Source organism: Muscardinus avellanarius (assembly GCF_963383645.1).
Source record: "Muscardinus avellanarius genome assembly, chromosome: 19".
Lineage (NCBI taxonomy): Eukaryota > Metazoa > Chordata > Mammalia > Rodentia > Gliridae > Muscardinus > Muscardinus avellanarius.
Window position 1 is genome coordinate 4,795,837 of NC_137805.1, and position 20,455 is coordinate 4,816,291.

At 38.4% G+C, this 20,455-nt stretch overlaps 1 protein-coding gene and 1 pseudogene across 4 annotated transcripts in view; one reads left to right on the plus strand and one right to left on the minus strand.

Moving 5' to 3' along the window:
- The window catches only part of TASP1 (taspase 1), a gene marked incomplete at both ends in the record, with an annotated part of 259,575 nt that overhangs the window by 91,438 nt on the left and 147,682 nt on the right, over nt 1–20,455 (plus strand). For all 3 annotated transcript variants that reach the window (XM_080716070.1, XM_080716071.1, XM_080716072.1), the window contains one exon: nt 16,794–16,913. In XM_080716070.1, coding sequence (XP_080572196.1) covers nt 16,794–16,913 — 120 coding nt within the window. The remainder of the gene's footprint in view (nt 1–16,793; nt 16,914–20,455) is intronic.
- LOC308277058 (ADP-ribosylation factor 1-like) lies at nt 18,478–19,072 on the minus strand (annotated as a pseudogene). The gene has a single exon. The product of its transcript is annotated as an ADP-ribosylation factor 1-like (transcript).

Here is a 20,455-nt window from a genome sequence, read left to right on the forward strand (position 1 = left end):
TGTTTTCTGGCTATGAAAGGCGCTGATTTTGTGGTAATGGAGATTGGTTGTTCTACATATCTTAAGTATGAGTGAATTTTTGATATTTTTATATAATCGTATACTCCACACTCCATCAAATATAGAATATTTTCTTTAGTCCAGAAAGTTTCCTCATGCTTCTTCATAGTTAATATTCCCCCCTTCCTAGCAACATTTCCTTGATTTTTTTTTATAAGTAGTTTTACATGTCCAAAATTTTATACAAATGTAAACATTTTGTACTACTTTGTGTCTAGCTTCTTTTACTCAGTGTATGTCTGAAACATTATCTATATTGTTGTAGTATCTATCAGCTCCTCTTTATTGCAAAGCATCTAGTCTCTACCATCTGGTCTTTACCATCACTTTACATAACACAGACACACAGACACACACACACACACACACACACACACACACACACACAGGACATAACACATCAAGGCTCTCAAACTGCTGCATTTTAAGGAGAAAAATCCTACAACTCATTATTTAAAATATTTTCTTAAAAATCAAAGGTAAAATTATTGCCTTTTCTACCTGTAATGATGTAAACCCCAGAATACTGGCTAGAACTACCAGTTGGCCAGGTGTGGTGGCACACACTTATAATCCTATTACTTGGGAGGCTGAGACAGGAGGATTGCAGATTGAGGACAGCCTCAGCAAGTAGTGAGACTCTCATCAGCCTAACAAGACTCTGTGAAAAAATAAAAATAAAAAATAGAACTGAGAGTGTTGCTCAGAAGTAAAATGCGCCTGTTTTCAGTCCCTCGTACCAATGAATGAATGAATGAATGAATGAATGAATGAATGAATGAAATTCTTCTTCCTTTCAAAGACTGAGCAGATTCAGAGAACAAAGATTTTTCTGAGGAGAAGAAAGTGGAAACAAAGAAAGAAGAATCTGAGGAGTCTGAGGATGACATGGGCGTTGGTCTCTTTGACTAAAGCTCTTGTAACATGTTCAGTAAAAAGCTGGATTTTGCAGATAGTTTGGGGATCTTCTCTGCAAAAACAAAGCAAAACAAAACAAAACAAAGACTGAGCAGATAAGCTTCATAGTAGTGTTGTATTCTGTAGGGCACAGTTTGTTTGTTGTTTTTCAAGGGGAGTCTTATGCTAGTTATAAGGCTGAACTCAAACCTAGCAAAGTTATATAAGAAGGATTTAGCATATTTTAAAAAGTGTTATTTCTGCATTTATTATTTTATTAGGATCATCCCATGACTAATTTCACTTAGCATAATAACATCCAATTCCATCCATTTCCTTGTATCTGATGGAATTATTTTTATGGCTGAGTAAAATTCCATTGTGTACATATTCCACAGTTTTGTAATCTATTCATCTGTTGATGGACATCTTGGCTGGTTCCATAGTTTGGTTATGGTGAATTGTGCAGCTATGAACATAGATACACATGCATTAGTTTGGTAGTTTGGTTTCCTTTCTTTTGGGTAGATACCCAGAAGTGGTATTGCTGGATCAAATGGTAGATTTGTTCACATTCTTCTGAGGATTCTCCATACTGTTTTACAAAGTGGTTGCACTAATTTGGAGTCCCACCAACAATGTCTTACAGTTTCCACCTCTCCACATCCTCACCAGCATTTGTTTTGTTTGTGTTTTGAATGGTTGCCATTCTAGTTGGAGTTAGGTGAAATCTCATGGTTGTTTTGATTTGTATCTCTCTGATTGTCAATGATATTGAGCATTTTTTCATGCATTTATTGGCCATTTGAATTTCTTCTTTCTGAATTGTACTTAGCTTGCTTGCCCATATTTTGATTGGATTATTTGTTGTTGTTGTTTTTTTTTAGTGTTCAATTTGTTGAGTCCTCTGTATATTTCATATATTAGTCTTCTATTGGAGAAGGAGGCAAAAATCTTCTCCCATTCTTTTGTCTCTTGATTGAGGTTCTTGACAGTTTCCTTTGCTGAACAGAAGGTCTTCAGTTTTATGCAATTCCATGTATTGATTCACCTTTTAGTTTGTTGTGCCTTTGGGGTCTTGTTGAGAAAGTGTTTATCTGTGCCTATGTATTGCAGTGTTTCCAAATCTGATCCATCTTGAATTGACTCTTGTGCAGGGTGAGAAAGTGGGATTAATTTCCAATTTTCTGCATATGGTTAACCAGTTTTGTCAACATCATTTGTTAAATAGGCTGTCATTTTTCCAGTGTAGGTTCTTGGCCCCTTTGTAAAAAATCAATTGGCTGTAAGATTGTGTATTTGTATCTGGTCTTCTATCCTGCTTCATTTGTCTATGTATCTGTTTTTGTGCCAGTACCATGCTGTTTTTATTACAGTGGCTTTGTAATATAGTTTAAAGTCAGGTATTGTGATGGTTTTTGTTGCTGAGAATGACTTTGGCTATTCTGGGCTTTTTGTTATTCCAAATGAATTTAAGGACTGACTTTTCTATATCTTTGAGGACTGATCCTGGTAATTTAATGTGCATTGCGTTGAATCTGTAGATCACTTTTGGAAATATGACCATTTTAATGATACTTATTCTGCCTATCCATGAATATGGAAGATCTTCTCCTAAGATCTTCTTCATTTTCTTTTTGCAATGTTTTATAATTTTCTTTGTAGAGATCTTTTACCTCTTTGGTTAAGTCAATTTCTAAGCATTTTATTTTATTTTATTTTATTTTATTTTATTTTATTTTATTTTTTGTGGGAAATCCTGATAGGAAGTGTTTTCTGAATTTTTTTTTGAGTGGATTTATGGCTGGTGGGGAGAAAAGCTTTTGATTTTTAAGATTGATTTTGTATCCAGATACTTTGCTGAATTTGTTGATCAGTTCTATAAGCCTTTTTGCTGAGTTTGTTGGGTTTTCTAAATATAGTATCATGTCATCTGCAAATAGTGAACGTTTGAGTTCTTCTTTTCCTATTTGTGCTCCTCTGATTTCCTTTTCTTACCTTATTGCTCTGGCTAGAGTCTCTAGTACTATATTGAAGAGAAGTGGTGATAATGGACATCCTTGTCTCGTTCCTGTTTTTAGGGGGAATTCTTGAAGTTTTTCCCCATTTAATATGATGTTGGCAGTGGGCTTATTGTAGATTGCCTTAATAATGTTGCGATATGTTCCTTCTATTCCAATTCTCTACAGTTTTTATCATAAATGGATGTTGAATTTTATCAAATGCCTTTTCAGTGTCTATTGAAATGATCATGTGATTTTTGACTTTGATTCTGTTTCTATGGTGAATTACATGGATTGATTTTCATATGTTGAACCAGCCTTGCATACCTGGGATGAACCCTACCTGGTCATGGTGTATTATTTTCTTGATGTGGTTTTGAATGCGTGTTGCTAGTATTTTGTTTAATAATTTTGCATCCAAGTTCATCAGAGATATAGGCCTGTAGTTTTCCCTCCTTGAACTGTCTTTATTTGGTTTGGGTATTAGTGTGATGTTGGCTTCATAGAATGTATTTGGGAGAGTCCCGGATTTTCTATTTCACGAAATAGTTTGAGGAGTATTGGGGTAAGCTCTTCTATAAAGGTTTTATAGAATTTGCTTGGGAAACCATCTGAGCCTTGGCTTTTCTTTGATGGTAAGCTCTTTATTGCTGTTTTAATCTCTTTGATTGATATTGGTTGGTTTAAGTGTCTATATCTTCTTGACTCCGTTTAGGAAGGTTGTATTTATCTAGGAAATTGTCGATTTCCTCCAGATTTTCCATTTTGTTGGAGTATGGTTTTTCAAAGTAGTTTCTGATAATCCTCTGGATTTCTATACTGTCAGTAGTAATTTCTCCTCCTTTTTCATCCCTTATCTTCATAATTTGGGTTGATTCTCTCTTTTTTTTTTAGTTAGGTTCGCTAGTGGTTTGTCTATCCTGTTAATTTTTTCAAGAAACCAGCTTTTGGTTTTGTTGATTTTCTGTGTTTTTTTTTTTTTTATTCTCTATTTCGTTAATTTCTGCTCTAATTTTTATAATTTCCTGTCTTCTAATGGCTTCTAATGGTTTGATTGTTCCTGCTTTTCAAGGGCTTTGACGTGTGTCGTTAAGTTATACTTGATGATTTTCTGTTTATTTTATGTGTGCACTCAGTGCTATAAATTTTCCTCTTATACTGCCTTCAAAGTGTCCCAGAGATTTTGATATGTTGTATTTCTGTTTTTCTTTGTTTCTAGAAATTTTTTTTTTTTTTTTTTTTTTTGTGGTACTGGGGTTCCTGGAAGCCCTTCTACCTCCGGGCTACACTCCCAGACCTATTTTATATACTTTTTTATTTGGAAACAGGGTCTCATAAGCCAGCGTGCGCGGCTGGCTTCAAACCTGCGCGATCCTCCTGTCTCTGCCTCCCAAGCGCGGGGATTACAAGCGTGCGCCACCACGCCCGGCTCTAGAAATTTGTTACGTCTTCTATGACCCATTCTTCATTCAGAAGTGTGGTATTCAGTCTCTACATGTTTATGTGGTTTCTCTGGGTCTTCTTAGAGTTGATTTCTAATTTCAATCCATTTTGGTCTTTAAAGACACGGGGAAATATGTCACAGTTTTTGAATTTGCTAGTGCTCACTTTGTAGCCTATGATGTGATCTATTTTGGAGCAGGTTCAGTCAGCACCTGAGACAAATGTGAACCCTATTGTATTTGGTTGAAATACCCTATATGTGTCAAACACATACCTTTGATTAATAGTGTTCTTTAGGTCTGAGGCATCTTTACTGACCTTTTGTCTAGAAGATTAGTCTAATGGTGTGAGAAGGGTGTTGAAGTCTCCCAGTATTATTGTATTGGGATTTATGTGTGACTTAATGTCACAAAGAGTTTGTTTTATGAAAGTAGCTGCACCTATATTTGGTGCATAGATGTTGATTATTGTTATTTCCTCTTGCTGAATTGATCTTTGTCTCTTCTAATAAGCTTGGGCTTGAACTTGTCAGATGAAATATTTGCTACCCCTGCTTGCCTTTGAGTTCTGTTGGTATGGATTACCTTGCTCCAGACCTTTACCTTAAGTTTTTTACTGTCTTTACTTGTAAGGTGTGTTTCTTGAAAGCAGCAGATATATGGGCTCTGTTTTTTAATCCATTTTGCCACTTTATGTCTTTTTATTGGGGATTTGAGGCCATTTATATTCAGTGTGATTATTGAGGATGATTTTTAATTCTTAACATGTTAAGATTTTATTTCTGTTTGAAATTCTATTTGTTCTTTGTTTAGTTGTCTGCTGAATGGAACTTTTTGTTTCTCTGGTTTTGGCGTGTATTATTTCTTCTTTGCAGTTAATGTCTTTGAGTATTTTCTCTAGTGCTGGTTTTGAAAACATCAATTCCTTCAGCTTCTTTTTTCATGTAAACTTATTTCCCCATCTAATTTAAAAGATAGTTTTGCTGGGTAGGAAATTTGGGGCTGCAAGTTGTTTTTCTTACAGAGTTTGGAATATGTTACTCCGGGTCCTTCTGGCTTTCATGACTTGGTTTGTGAAGTCTGGAGTGATTCTAATTGGTTTGCCTCTGAATGTCTCTTGGCCTTTTGATTTTTGTTACTTTTATGATTCCCTCCTTGGCTTCTACATTGTTCATTTTGACTATTATGTGGCATGGGGAACGTTTTCTCTGGTCTTGTCTAAAGAGAGTTTTATAAATTTCCTGAACCTGTATATTGACCTCTTGCTCTATGTTTGGAAAATTTTGTTATTACTTTTTTGAAGAGATTGTTGATCCCTTTGGTTTCACCTTCTTTTCCCTCCTTTATGCCAAAAATTCTTAGGTGAGCTCTCTTAAAGATGGGCCCATATTTCTTCAGTGTCGAATTTCTCATTTCGAATTGTTTTTTTCTAAGTGATAAACTATCCGTTCATTTTTGGAGTGATCATCTTATAGGAGTGAGATTCTATTCACCTTGTGGTGTAATTGATTGTTTATATAGTTTGATTTGATTCTTTTACTTCAGTGATTGCATTCTTTATTTCTTTCAGACTCTCTCCACATTCTTTTAGAAAATCCTGTATTATAGCCACAGTTAAATTCCTGATTTGATCTTCTGGAGATCTCTGCATTTCTGTATTTTCAGGTTCTGTCATTGTGGGATTGTTGGAGCTCATTTCTCCCATAGTTCCTCCTCCCCATGATTTCTGGAGTTTGTACCTGTTACTTTTGGTAGATTTCTCTTAGTCTCTAGACGTCAGCTGGTACATCCAAGGGCAAGTTGTATTGTCTTTAACAGTTAAGGTTGAGTAAGGAGGGAAGTGAAGTGGTAAATGGAAGAATAGTGTAAGGTCTCAGATAGAGTTGAATAGTATGAGAATATGAGTTTGGTAGGGTAGTATATTACTAGAAATTAGAGATAGTAAAAACGTAGTAGTATTCTAGTAACAAACTAGAGTTTCTGGTATAGTGATATGAAGTGGATTTAATACAAGAGAGAGATAAAAAGAAGAAAAAAGAAAAGGGATATAGAGGAAAGAGTAGGTATGTAGAAGGGAAGACGTTTGGGAGAGGTTTGGGGAAGATGGTTAAAAAAAAAAACAAAAGTAAAAAAAGCTCCAAACAAACAAAAACAAAACAAACAAACAAACAAAACCCAGCCAGGCATACACTGTAACACATACAAAAATAATGAAAAAGCTAAAACAACCCCAACAATGAATTAATACAACTCAACAAATAAATTACTTTTCAGCTGATAGATACTCTGCAGTCTCTCTCTATGTAGATAGCGGGTGCCACAGGCACCTTTCTCTCTGTGAATCTGGTTCTCTGAGTCTTCTAAGTCTATGAAGATTATCATTATCAATGGGGCTAGGTTTAATATTGAGCGAAGGTCACCCTTCACACTTTCCACAGATTTGGAGTCTAGGTCTCTCACTGCCTCTGTTGTTATCATGGGCCTCTGAGACCAAACTCAATGTAGGTGTCTCTATTCTCCACAGCTAGGTCTGGCTGGTCTGACTTCTCCCTCTTCACCACAATTGGAAGGTCTGTTGTGTTCCTGGAGATCCTACTCATTGGGTGTAGTGTTAAGCATAGGACTCCCTCCATACTTTCCACTGATCAGAGCCTGAATCTGTTTGAGCTTCTGATATGATCAGTAGCAGAACCCACTCCCACCTTTCTGGCTTCTTCTCTGAGTCACCATGACTTTACTTATGGTGCTTTGGCTCTCTGGAGAGTGTGTCAATCTCAGCCGCCACTATGCCTTCACTGGGTTGTATTGCAAAGTCTTAGACCTAGGGCATTAGTTGCGCTGTGCAAGACCCTGGGGGCGCTGGGCTGGGCATTTTCCCATGGGCAACTGTTATTAGCATGTGGTAATCTTTGCCACCACTACTCCTTCACTGGGTTGAACTGCAAGATCTCAGACCCAGGGAGTTTATCAAAGCTGTGCGGGTCTCTGGGGGTGCAGCGCTGGAATTTCTCTTGCAGGGGCCGCAGTTTCATTACAATTTTGGTGCGCGCTGGTCTGGCTGTCTGGCGAGCGTAGTAGATTTAGCTGCTGCTGGGAAGATGGCATCCGTAGCACCCTTGGCTGCGAGGCTGGCATATTTCTTTTCTGGTATTGAGGTTCGCTCTGAATCTTTATGGGGCATGATGGGCTTTTCTTCTGGAAGTTTTAGCTGGGTTTTGCGCAGGAAGAACTTATGAGTTATAACTGACTGATCTGCAGCTGCTCACTTCAGCTACTTGTTTTCCTTTACATTTCTGGAGTGTATGGCTGTGAGGCAAGATGGCGCTGGTGCGGTGCCCGCCACCACAATGCAGGCAGGTTTCTTTTCTGCTGTCTGGTTGTTCTTCTAGTCTTTTTTTTTCTCTGTCCTTTGTATTTATAGTTTTTATTCCTCTACTGATAGTGTTTTCTGGCTATTTGTAAAGCACTGTTTTTGAGTCAATGGAGATCAAGTGTCAGCAGGAATCTTAAACACTGCTTTTCTAGGTGGCCATATCCCCAGAAATTGTCCATGATATAACAAATTCAAGATGTACTTTTACATTTAAGGTTTATTCTTTTATTTTAGTTATTTGATATTTGAATCATTCTGTACAAAGGAAAAAACATGTTAATGAGAGAAGTATATATGGTGTCTCTTGGCATATTTCAGAGTTAGTAGGGTAGAGGTAATTTTTCTGGTAGTATCTTAACTTTGCTTCAAGAAATTTATTTCTTTTAATGTACTTTTAAAAATTCTTATAATTGTTTAATAGCCACCTGCAATAGAGCAAGTGAAAAAAAATTGATTACTAATTTTGAGTATTTTGAGAAAAAATTTTTTTTAAAAATAACACTTGTACTCTTTCTGCCAGCTTTATATCTGTGTTTGTTCTCAAGGCATTGGTTTATACCATTGCTTTTCAGTCACAATTATATCAAAAAAGTAATGTGAATAGCATGTTTCTGTCATGGACAATAGGCACATGTGTATCTGTGGTCAATGTATTTTTAAGTATTTATGGAGTGCAAGGGTGTAATAGCCCTATATAGTAACAGTCATTGTGTGTTTTTTAACTACGATTTCATTCACATATAAATAAGGTCTGTGAAATGATTATGGCAAAAAACCCAATGTTTGTGTTTTTACTCATTTTATCTGCACTTCATAAAAATGCTTAAATATTACTTCATCATCCTCAAATTTGCTTTGCAGTATGTGATGTCTGTCAAATAATCCTGAAATATTTATGAAGTAATTCTGAATTTCACAGGTGTTGCAGACCCTTGGGAATATGTAGTTTAATTTGGAACAGAATTCTCTATTTTTGGCATGATTTTTCCTTTTTTAAAGCATAGTACATCCATCTATGTTTTACACAGTTATACTGATATCAGTAGTTTGATTAGGCATGAAAAATTCACAATATCCTGCTGGAACTGTTAATATAATTACTTTATAGATAATATAAGTATGTCGTTGTGTATATATTGTATGTCCCTTCTGTAAAATTCTATTTTGTAGAATGCTTGGATTTGATTAGCTGTTGCAGTTATAAAAAAATAGCTAATAGAGAATACTCTTAAATGAGTAGATTATAGGGCATAAGGGTATAGCTCAGCCCTGCATGCATGAGGCCCTAGGTTTGCTTGATTTCTAGTACCTCAATAAAAAGGAGATTTTAAGTATTCTCATCACACACATACATACACAAAGACTACGTATGTGAAATTATACCTATACCTATGTTAATTAACTTGATCTTGCCAGTCCATAATATATATTTATATCAAAACATCATGTTGCATACTGGAAATATGTATATAACTTATTTATTGATTAAAAAATTAAGAGACATGAACTTCCTCCATGGGTAGAAGGTGAAATAGGAAACCTATAATTTGACTATTCACCAGAAACAATTATCTTATCTGGGAGGAGAGATGAAGACAGTCACTTTATATTACATTTTATCTGGTTTATATGGGGGGGGGAGGAGGTAGAATTCTGTGTGTGTGTGTGTGTGTGTGTGTGTGTGTGTCTGTCTGTCTGTCTGTCTGTCTATCTTTTTGTCACTAGGGATTGAACTCAGGACATTCTGTTTTTGAGCTGTACCCCCAGCCCTTTTTATTTTTGAAGCAGTGTTTCACTAGGTTACTGAGAGTCTCACCGAGTTGCTGAGGCTCACCTCAAGCCTACAATCCTCCTATTTCAGCCTCCCAAATACTGAAATTATAAGCATGCACCACCACACTGAGCCACTTTGCAGAATTTTATAACCAAGAATAAAGGCAAGAAGTACTTGCTGATTTGTATCTCTCAACAACAAACTTAATATTTCCAAATCTTTGCAACTTTATATTTTGCAATTCTGGGGATTGAATCCAAAGCATTGTGCATGCTAGGCAAGCACTCTCTGACTAGGTTTCCATCTCTTAAAAAATCATGTGCGCGCGCGCGCACACACACACACACAAACACACACACACACACACACACTTTTTTGACTTTTATGTTGTTTTATTAAAAATGTTTAAGTCTATTCATTTATACAAATTGTTTATTTAAAAATCAAATCCACCATTGCAGATTTGTTCATGGTGGTATGATAGTTGAACAAATAGAACTTAAATGATTTTTATACTGGCATGATGTTAGTCTTATGTGGTTTAAATTTCTCTTTCAGCAGATTTGTGCCTATTATTTGACTCAAAATTAATGAAGCAGGCATTTGTTTGATAGTGAGCCCAGGGTTGCGATGCTGTCAGACGTTTTCTTTTTTTTTAAAAAAAAATGCTCTGGGAATTCCGGGAAGAGGGCGACCGAGAAAAGCGGCGATTAAGAGTCCCGCTAACAATCGATCTCTATTCCCACAAAATCAGCGCTTTTCATAGGCAGAAAACTCCATCAGCAGAGAAATAAAAACTGTAAATATAAGCGACAGAGAAAAAGAAGACTAGAACAACCAGAGACCAGAAAAGAAACCAGCTTGCACTGCCGTGGCAGAGCCGCGCTGGCGCCATCTTCCCTCACAGCACCAAGCTCCAGAGAGGAGGGGGACTCAGAACTGAGCTGAAAACCAGAGAGGAGATACTCCGGCCTCACAGCCGAGGGCGCAGTAGCAGTACCATACTGCCGGCGGCGGCAAGTTCACCTGACGTGTCAAGATCAGCACCTGAGCAACCTACCAGGCTCCAGAGAGGAGGGGTGGACAGGGAGCTGAGGTGAGCAGCTGTAGAACAACCAGGTGTAATTCAGCAGTTTTTTCGGCTCAAGGGGCATCTAAAGCTACCAGGGGCTGGGCTTAGCACGCCCTCCAGGGTCTCAGAGCAGAGCTCAAAACCAGAAAAGAAATATGCCAGCCTCACGGCTGGGGGCGTGGTAGTGCGCCATATTGCCAGTGGCAGTGACAGCAAGTTCACCGAGTTCGTAATAGCTACAGATCAGTGCATTCAACAACTGTGAGTCAAATTGTGGCCCCTAAAGGAGAAATCCCAGTATTGCACCCCCAGGGACTTGTGCATCTTTGATAATCTCCCTGGGTCTGAGATTTTGCAGTCCAACCCAGTGAAAGAGTAGCGGTGGGAGAGAAACCACACCCTAGTCACAGCTTCCTGTGGGAAAACACCCAGCACCCTCGTGGTCTCGCGCAGCATCTAATAACTCCCTGGGTCTGATACAACCCAGTAAAGGAGTAGTGGTGACTAAGATTACCACAGACTTGAGATCCAGAGCACCCTTAGTGAAGTCATAGTGAACCAGGGAAGATCCGAGAGAAGGCACAAACTTCTGAAATAATGGGAAAGAGAATAACAATGGAGGAATGAATGCCGATAACCCCACAACATCAGAACCTGATAACACAGAAATTCAGATATCTTTAGAAGATCAAATCAGGAAAATAACTGTAGAAATAATACAGGACCTTTGAAAAGAATTCAGAGACAGTCAAAAAGAAATAAAGGATGCAATCATTAAAGTAAAGGCCTCAATTCAAAGTATAAACAATTGATTAGACCACATGGAGAATAGAATCTCACTTTTAGGAGATGATCACTCCAAAAATGAATGCAAAGTTTATAATTTAGAAAAAAAATCCGACAGCAGGAGTTTGACATTGAAGAAATATGGGCCCATTTTAAGAGAGCTAACCTAAGAATAATTGGAATAGAGGAGGGAAAAGAAGGTGAAAGCAAAGGGATCAATAATCTCCTCAAGGAAGTAATAGCAGAAAATTTTCCAAACAGAGCTAGAGGTCGATACACAGGTCCAGGAAACATATAGAACTCCCTTTAGACAGGATCAGAGAAGTGGTTCCCCATGCCACATACTTGTCAAAATGACTAATGTGGAAGCCAAGGAGAGAATCTTAAAGGCAACAAAAGCAAAAGGTCCAGTGACATTCAGAGGCAAACCAATTAGAATCACTCCAGACTTTACAAACCAAGTCATGAAAGCCAGAAGGGCATGGAGTAACATATTCCAAACTCTGAAAGAAAACAACTTCCAGCCAAAAATTTCCTACCCAGCAAAACTATCCATCAAATTAGATGGGGAAATAAGAAGCTTCCATGACAAACAGAAACTGAAGCAATTTATGTCTTCAAAACCAGTCCTAGAGAAAATACTCAAGAAGATTAAGTACAAAGAAGAAATAGTTAATACAGGCCAGAAACAAAGAAACTTGATTTTCCATTCAGCAGACAACTAAACAAAGAAGAATAAACAGTATCTCAAACAGAAATAAAATCTTAACATGTTAGGAATTAAAAATTATCTCTTAATAATCACACTGAATGTAAACAGCCTCAACTCCCCAATAAAATGATATAAAGTGGCAAAATGGATTAAAATCCAGAATCCATCCATCTGCTGCTCATAAGAAACATACCTTACAAGTAAAGATAGGAACAAACCCAAGGTAAAGGGCTGGAGCAAGGTAATTCATGCTAACGGAACTCAAAGGCAAGCAGGAGTAGCAACTATGATATCAGACAAGTTAGACTTCAAACCCAAACTTATTAGAAGAGACAAAGAAGGTCATATTTTACTGGTAAAAGGAATAATACAGCTAGAGGAAATAACAATAATCAACATCTATGCCCCAGACATAGGTGCAGCTACTTTCATAAATCAAACTCTGTGACATGAAGTCACACATAAATCCCAATACAATAATACTGGGAGACTCCAATACACCTCTCACAATACTAGACCAATCTTCCAGACAAAGGGTCAGTAAAGATGCCTCAGAACTAAAGAACACCATTAATTAAATGGACCTGTTAGACACATATAGAATATTTCACCCAACAACAGCAGAATTTATATATTTTTTAGCTTCTCACGGAACCTTCTCCACCATAGATCACATCCTGGGACACAAAATGAGCACTAGCAAATATAAAAAAAAGTCACATACTTCCCTGTGTCATTTCATACTATAATGGAATGAAACTATAAGAAGACCCAAAGAAATAACATAAACGTGGAGACTGAACACCATACTTCTGAATGAAGAATGGATCATAGAAGGTGTAAGAAGTGAAATCAAGAAATTTCTAGAAATAAATGAAAATTAAGATGCAACATATCAAAACCTCTGGGACACTTTGAAGGCAGTAATAAGATGAAAATTTAAGCCAGGTGTGGTGGTACACGCTTGTAATTCCAGCATTTGGGAGGCTGAGACCGCAGGATCGTGGTTCCCAGCCAGCATCAGCTACTTAGTGAGGCCGTTTGCAACTCAGTGAGACCCGGTTTCAAAATAAAGAATAAAAAATAGGGCAGGGAGTGTAGCTTGGAGGTTGAATGCCCCTGGGTTCCATCCACAGATCCAAAAAAAAAAAAAAAAAGATGGAAATTTATAGCACTGAGCGCTCACATAACAAAACCAGAAAATCTTTAAATAAATAACCTAATGACACACCTCAAAGCCCTTGAAAAGCAGGAACAATTGAACTCCAAAATCAGTAGAAGACAGGAAATTATTAAAATTAGAGCAGAAATTAACGAAATAGAAAATAAAAAAAAATACAGAAAAACAACAAAACCAAAAGCTGGTTTCTTGAAAAAAATTAACAAGATAGATAAACCACTAGCCAAACTAACCAAAAAAAATAAATAAATAAATAAAAAGAGAATCAACCCAAATGAAGAGATGAAAAAGGAGACATTACTACTGACAGTGTATAAATCCAGAGGATTATCAGAAAGTACTTTGAAAAACTATACACCAACAAAATTGAAAATCTCGAGGAAATTGACAACTTTCTAGATAAATTCAACCTTCTTAAACTGAGTCAAGAATATATAGAACACCAAACCAAGCAATAAAAATCAAAGAGATTGAAACAGCAATAAAGAGCTTACCATCAAAGAAAAGCCAAGGCTCAGATGGTTTCCCAAGTGAAATCTATAAAACCTTTATGGAAGAGCTAACCCCAATACTCCTCAAACTATTTCGTGAAATAAAAACAATTGGGAATCTCCCAAATACATTCTATGAAGCCAACATCACACTAATACCCAAACCAAATAAAGACAGTTCAAGGAGGGAAAACTACAGGCCTATATTTCTGATGAACTTGGATGCAAAACTATTAAACACAATACCAGCAACACACATTCAAAACAACATCAAGAAAATAATACACCATGACCAGGTAGGGTTCATCCCAGGTATGCAAGGCTGGTTCAACATATGAAAATCAATCCATGTAATTCACCATAGAAACAGAATCAAAGTCAAAAATCACATGATCATTTTAATAGATGCTGAAAAACATTTGATAAAATTCAACATCCACTTATGATAAAAACACTAGAGAATTGGAATAGAAGGAACATAACTCAGCATAATACCAGCAATCTACATTAATCCCACTGCCAACATCATATTAAATGGGGAAAAACTTCAAGAATTCCCCCTAAAAACAGGAACGAGACAAGGATGTCCATTATCACCACTTCTCTTCAATATAGTACTAGAGACTCTAGCCAGAGCAATAAGGTAAGAAAAGGAAATCAGAGGAGCACAAATAGGAAAAGAAGAACTCAAACGTTCACTATTTGCAGATGACATGATACTATATTTAGAAAACCCAACAAAACCAAAAGGCTTATAGAACTGATCAACAAATTCAGCAAAGTATCTGGATACAAAATCAACCTTAAAAAATTAGAAGCTTTTCTGCCCACCAACCATAAATGCACTGAAAAAGAAATTCAGAAAACACTTCCTATCAGGATCTCCCACAAAAAAATAAAATACTTAGGAATAAACTTGATCAAGGAGGTAAAAGGTCTTTACAAAGAAAATTATAAAACACTATAAAAAGAAATCAAAGAAGATCTTAGATGATGGAAAGATCTTCCATGTTCATGGATAGGCAGAATAAATATCATTAAAATGGCCATCCTTCCAAAAGTGATCTACCGATTTAATGCAATGCCCATTAAACTACCAACATCATTCCTCACAGACGTAGAAAAATCAGTTCTTAAATTTATTTGGAATAACAAAAAGCCCAGAATAGCCAAAGTAGTTCTCAGCAACAAAAACCATGCAGGAGGAACCATAATACCTGACTTTAAACTATACTACAAAGCCATTGTAATAAATACAGCATGATACTGGCAAAAAAACAGATACATAGACCAATGGAGCAGAATAGAAGACCCAGAAACCCACACACTTTCAGCCAATTGATTTTTGACAAAGGGGCCAAAAACATACACTGGGAAAAAATACCCTGCTCAACATATGGTGTTGGCAAAACTGGTTAACCATATGCAGAAAATTGGAAATTATTCCCACTTGTTGTGGCATATTGTACCTCTAAGTTTTTTCAGTTTGTTTAAAGTTAAAATCTTTTGTTTTCACTGTTCTTGCAAGGTTAAAAACACCCTTCCATTTACTCTCACTGCTGAGATGACTCCAGAGCTCACTGACATTTCTGGTGACTGCCTTGGTGTGTTGCTTTACTTTGTAGGTAGAGATCCCTTGATGTAAAGAAAGAACTGCACAATGGCACGAGCAGTAAACAGCACAGGAGGGAGAGCTGTTCTTGTTGAACATGGTTTTGTACCTGGCTTTTATGTGTGCAAGTAAGGGCAGGGTCTAGAGTTTGTAAACTACTTGTCTAGCCTAAGAATACTACTATGAGTACTAACCTGAAGACTTGCACTGACCTTCCTTTTTAATAAATTGGAGAGAGGTTTGAATTTGTAAAACGTTTTTCCCCTGTATCTTCTGGTTTTGGTTTTTATCTAGTAGTTTGTCTGTCCGGCGCAGGTCACCCAGAACCTTGGTAGTAGGCCACAATAGCGCATAGTCACTAAACATGAATTGAGGAACTTGGAACAAGACACAGGCGCAGAGATACCCCCTGGGACAGTTTTCTGTAGTACAGCTGGCAAGCATACTAATGATACAGCAGAGAAGGAAGCATGCTATAAATTTTCTCATAGCCAGAAGAGAAAATGATGGAGTAGTATAGTGCAAGATTATAAATACCATTTTCTTTACTTACTATGGTGAATATACTACTTTTTGAAGGTCATATATAATATGTATTAAGAAATAGCTGGAATGGCCGTGGTGACGCATGCTTGTAATCCCAGCATTCGGAGGGCTGAGACAGGAGGATCAAGGTTCACTGACAGCCTCAGGTACTTAGTGAGACCCTTTGCAACTCAGTGAGACCCTGTTTCAAAATAAAGGATAAAAAAATAGGGCTGGGGATGTAGCTTAGAGGTAGAAAGTCCCTGCGTTCCATCCGCAGTACTGCACAAAAAAAGAAAAGAAATAGTCTGGCGTGGTGGCATATACTTGTAATCGTAACATTTGGGAGGTTACAACAGAAGATCACAGGTTCCTGGACAGCCTCATCTACTTAGTGAAGCCCTCTCAGTGAGACCCTGCTTCAAAATAAAGAATATAAAACAAGAGGGCTGGGGGTGTAGCTCAGAGGTAGAATGTCCCTGGGTTCCATCCCCAGTACAGTAAAAAACAACAACAAAAAAAAACAATAACAATATTTACTGGCTCACTCATGCCACAGATCCAACTCCACAAATTTTCAGTCTCAAACTTAACTCTTTCAATTAAGGAGGCACTGCTATGTAATTTAAATTACTTTTTCATTATCTCCATTTTAAAGGTATGTTTGTCTTATTAGAGGACAGTGAGAAAATATTATTAGAGAAAGTCCTGAGACAACTTATGTTCAGTACCTTCCAGGGGATCGTTCAGTGTTCCATGTAGGATTAGTTCACATATTGTGCTGTGATTGTTCTGAAAGTGCTATGCAGGTGTCAGGTGGTCCCACACCAGGCCTAGACAGTACTCATGCCCCTCTTGCTCTCCAGGAAAACGACTCAGGCACTTTGGACACAGTGGGCGCTGTGGTGGTGGATCATGAAGGGAACGTTGCTGCTGCTGTCTCCAGTGGAGGCTTGGCCTTGAAACATCCAGGGAGAGTTGGGCAGGTAAGCCATCATGGGTTCTTTAAACTAGCCTTTCAAAATGAAACATGGAATTTTCTAGCTCACAAATTTTAAGCCTTAAGAGACTTTTTTCCCTTAGAGGAAGTAAGTAACATTGTTCTTTACCATATACCTACTATAAATAAAAATATACTAGATAATATTTATTTAGTATAAATCAAATACATTTTGAAGATCGTTTCTTTTGTTGTTGTTGTTGTGGTACTGGGGGTGGAATCCAGAGGCTTTCTATCTCCGGGCTATACTCCCAGACCTTTTTTTATATTTTATTTGGAAACAGAGAGCCTCACTAAGTAGGTGAGGCTGGCTTCAAACCCGTGCAATCCTCCTGTCTCAGCCTCCCAAGTGCGGGGATTACAAGCGTGTGCCACCACGCCCGGCTATAGATCGTTTCTTTCTTTCTTTTTTTTTTTTTAATAGTTAAGAGACTTTATTCTAATAGCTATAATTACAGTGCTTGTCGAAATGAAAACTGAAAACAAGTATACAAAACAGTTGATTACTCATCGTGTATTGAAACAGTAAGAGGTTCCACGACACCAAATAAACCAGTTCTGAGTTTTCCCCGAGATACATTTAACAGCTTCAGCTTCTTCAGTGTTTATCAAAATACAAAAGAAAAAAAGTAGAGGTCGTCTTTTTCAATGGCAAATTGGATCCTTCCAGGCTGAGGGAGGAAGCTACTTCACACATGGAGATGGGGGTGCCCGGGGCTGGGGTGTCTGCAGTGGACCAACCCTCCCTGCTCACCTGTGCTTCTGCTGGGTGAGACACAACTTCTCACCAACATGGCAGCAGTTGCAAGGGCAAGCAGGCGCTGGGAACACAGGGGCCGCCACTCTGGCCACATGCCCACCAAGCCGAGGCCCGGCCCTGTTCCCTCCTCCGGTGGCCCCCAGCCCACCCCAGGTGACCGTGTGAACATGAGTACAAGCATAACGCAGTGGAATGCAGGTGACCCAAAGACAGGCAAGCCTCAGGGCCCCTACTGTGACCATGCAGTGGTTGGCAGTTAGTTCGTCCCCGTCTCTCACATTCCCATAGGGAAACAGCCGATTTGATGGACTAGCATTCAGGCCGTTCCTGCAAAACCTACACTAGGCTTAGTCTCCCTTTGGTGTGTTCAAGTGTTCTCCTTGTATTTTTAACTATTTTTTAAAAATGCACTGAGTTCGGGTTAAAACCAACCACCAAATGGATCCCGACAGTGATCTACAGCCCAGTGGCTCCTGAAGGCCAGGTGCCTACATGCCTAACTAAATCCCTTCTCAGTACTGACAGTGAATTGATTTTTTTTTACAATAAAAAAAGCTGAGTAATATTGCATAGGAGTACCAGAAACTGCCTCAGTGGAAACAGAAACTATTTACATTAAATAAAAACCTGGCTGCAGGCTGCATCTGCACTTGCACAGCACAGTGTGATGCACACCGAACTAACCCATGGAGACACCTTCTGGTACTCAGGACCACAGAGTCACGCGTTTGCCACATGAGAGGAAAGCAGAGGGCAGAGAGGAGGAAGTAGGGAGAAAGGGGGGTCTGGTTCACTTCTGGTTACGGAATTGATTGGACAGCCAGTCCAGTCCTTCATACAGCCCATCCCCTCTGGTGGCACAGGTGGCCTGAATGTACCAGTTCCTGTGGTGTAGAGAGTGCAGCCCCAGCTTGTCTGTGATTTATGCTGCATTCATGGCATTTGGGAGGTCCTGCTTATTAGCAAACACCAGGAGGACAGCATCCTGAAGCTCGTCTTCAGCCAGCATCCTCATGAGTTCCTCACGGGCTTCGTTCACCCGCTCTGTCATTGCTGTCCACCACAAAAAAAAAAAAAAAAAAAAAAAAAAAAAAAAAAATCAAGCCTTGGGTGTTCTGGAAAAAAGATCAAGCCTTGGGTGTTCTGGAAGTAGTAGTGGCTCCACAGTGACTTGATCTTGTCCTGTCCACCTACATCCCATACGGTGAGGCTGATATTCTTGTACTCAACAGTCTCCACATTGAAACCTATGGTAGGAATGGTGGTTACAATTTCATTAAGCTTCAGTTTGTAGAGAATTGTCGTCTTTCCTGCAGCATCCAGGCCCACCATGAGGATGCGCATTTCTTTTTGCCAAAAAGGCCCTTGAAGAGGTTTGTAAAGATATTCCCCGTGCTTGTAGATGGGCAGAAGTGATACTGGCCAGAGACCTCACAGCAGCTGCTCCAAGCCAGGCGTTGGCTGCGCTCCTACAAGATGGTGGCGCTGACGGCAGCCTGAAGATTGTTTCTTGGTTAAAAAAAAAAAAAAACAATCTACCTCATGGTTATGGGTTCTTTCGGGTCTTTACAATGATTAATTCTGGTTTCCCTACCTTCAACAGGCTGGGCACTTACCTGAGTATTTAGTAGATATTAAAGAAATATGTGTTGATTTCTAATCTCTCCCCCTCCCTTGTTTTTTGTAAATATCTTTCTCTTTAGGATCAAGCTCTACGTGACTATATTGCCGTTTGCTTTTTATGTGGGAAAATGATTTTCAAGTTATATTTTTTATTTCTTTCATTCAAGTAACAGTAACATTTTGGCATTCTATATCTCTTCGGATTAAGCCTTTTAGTAGTTTTATAGAATAGCTAGAATTTGAGGTCATCAACACATAATAGTGCACAAGAAATCTGGAAATGAGGAAGCTGTCATGTGTGTGAAATTTGCTCTTCCCAGTTCTCATACATATATGTCCTCTTCACCCGCCTTTTCCACCTCTAATCTTTATATTGAGAATGAAATTTTTTTATTTTTTGGTGGTGCTGGGGTTCCTGGAAGCCCTTATACCTCTGGGCTACACTCCCTGACCTATTTTATATTTTGCATTTGGAAACAGGGTCTCCTAAGCCAGCGCGGCTAGCTTCGAACCTGCGCGATCCTCCTGTCTCTGCCTCCCAAGCACGGGGATTATAAGCGTGTGCCACCACGCCTGGCCTGAGAATGAAATTTAACAATGCATATGATGTACTAAGCATTTTGAGTATAAACCAATTTGGCACATTACCTCTGGACTTCAGGAATATATATTGAGTGAACAAATGAATTAGACACTCTCATAGAGTCTTACAGTAATTGCAAGGGTGTGCTTAAAACTCAGCATTTGGATCTTGTCTTACATATGGAGTATGGCTTGCCATGCTGTGTGTCCTTCACATCTACAGAAGAGTCAGTGTCATAGTCACTCTGGTCCTGGTGGCAGCAGTGGTATTCCTTTATCTGCCATTTTTGTGGACAGGCCACTTAGTCTTATCCTATGGGGCAGTGGAAGGGAAGATAATCAGTTTTGTGCTACTCTTTGCTACCATACAAGGGATTTGTGGGGAAAGATTACTCAACATGTATGCAATGCTTTGAACTCATTATAAAAGCCTTTGTCTGATCATGGTATTTTTCCACATTATAATACCCTGTGTATTTGTCAAGTTTGAAATAAGAAAATCAAGCTTGGCATATCAGATTTGGATGCCCTGATGGAGAAGAAAAAAAAAAAGCCAACAGAGC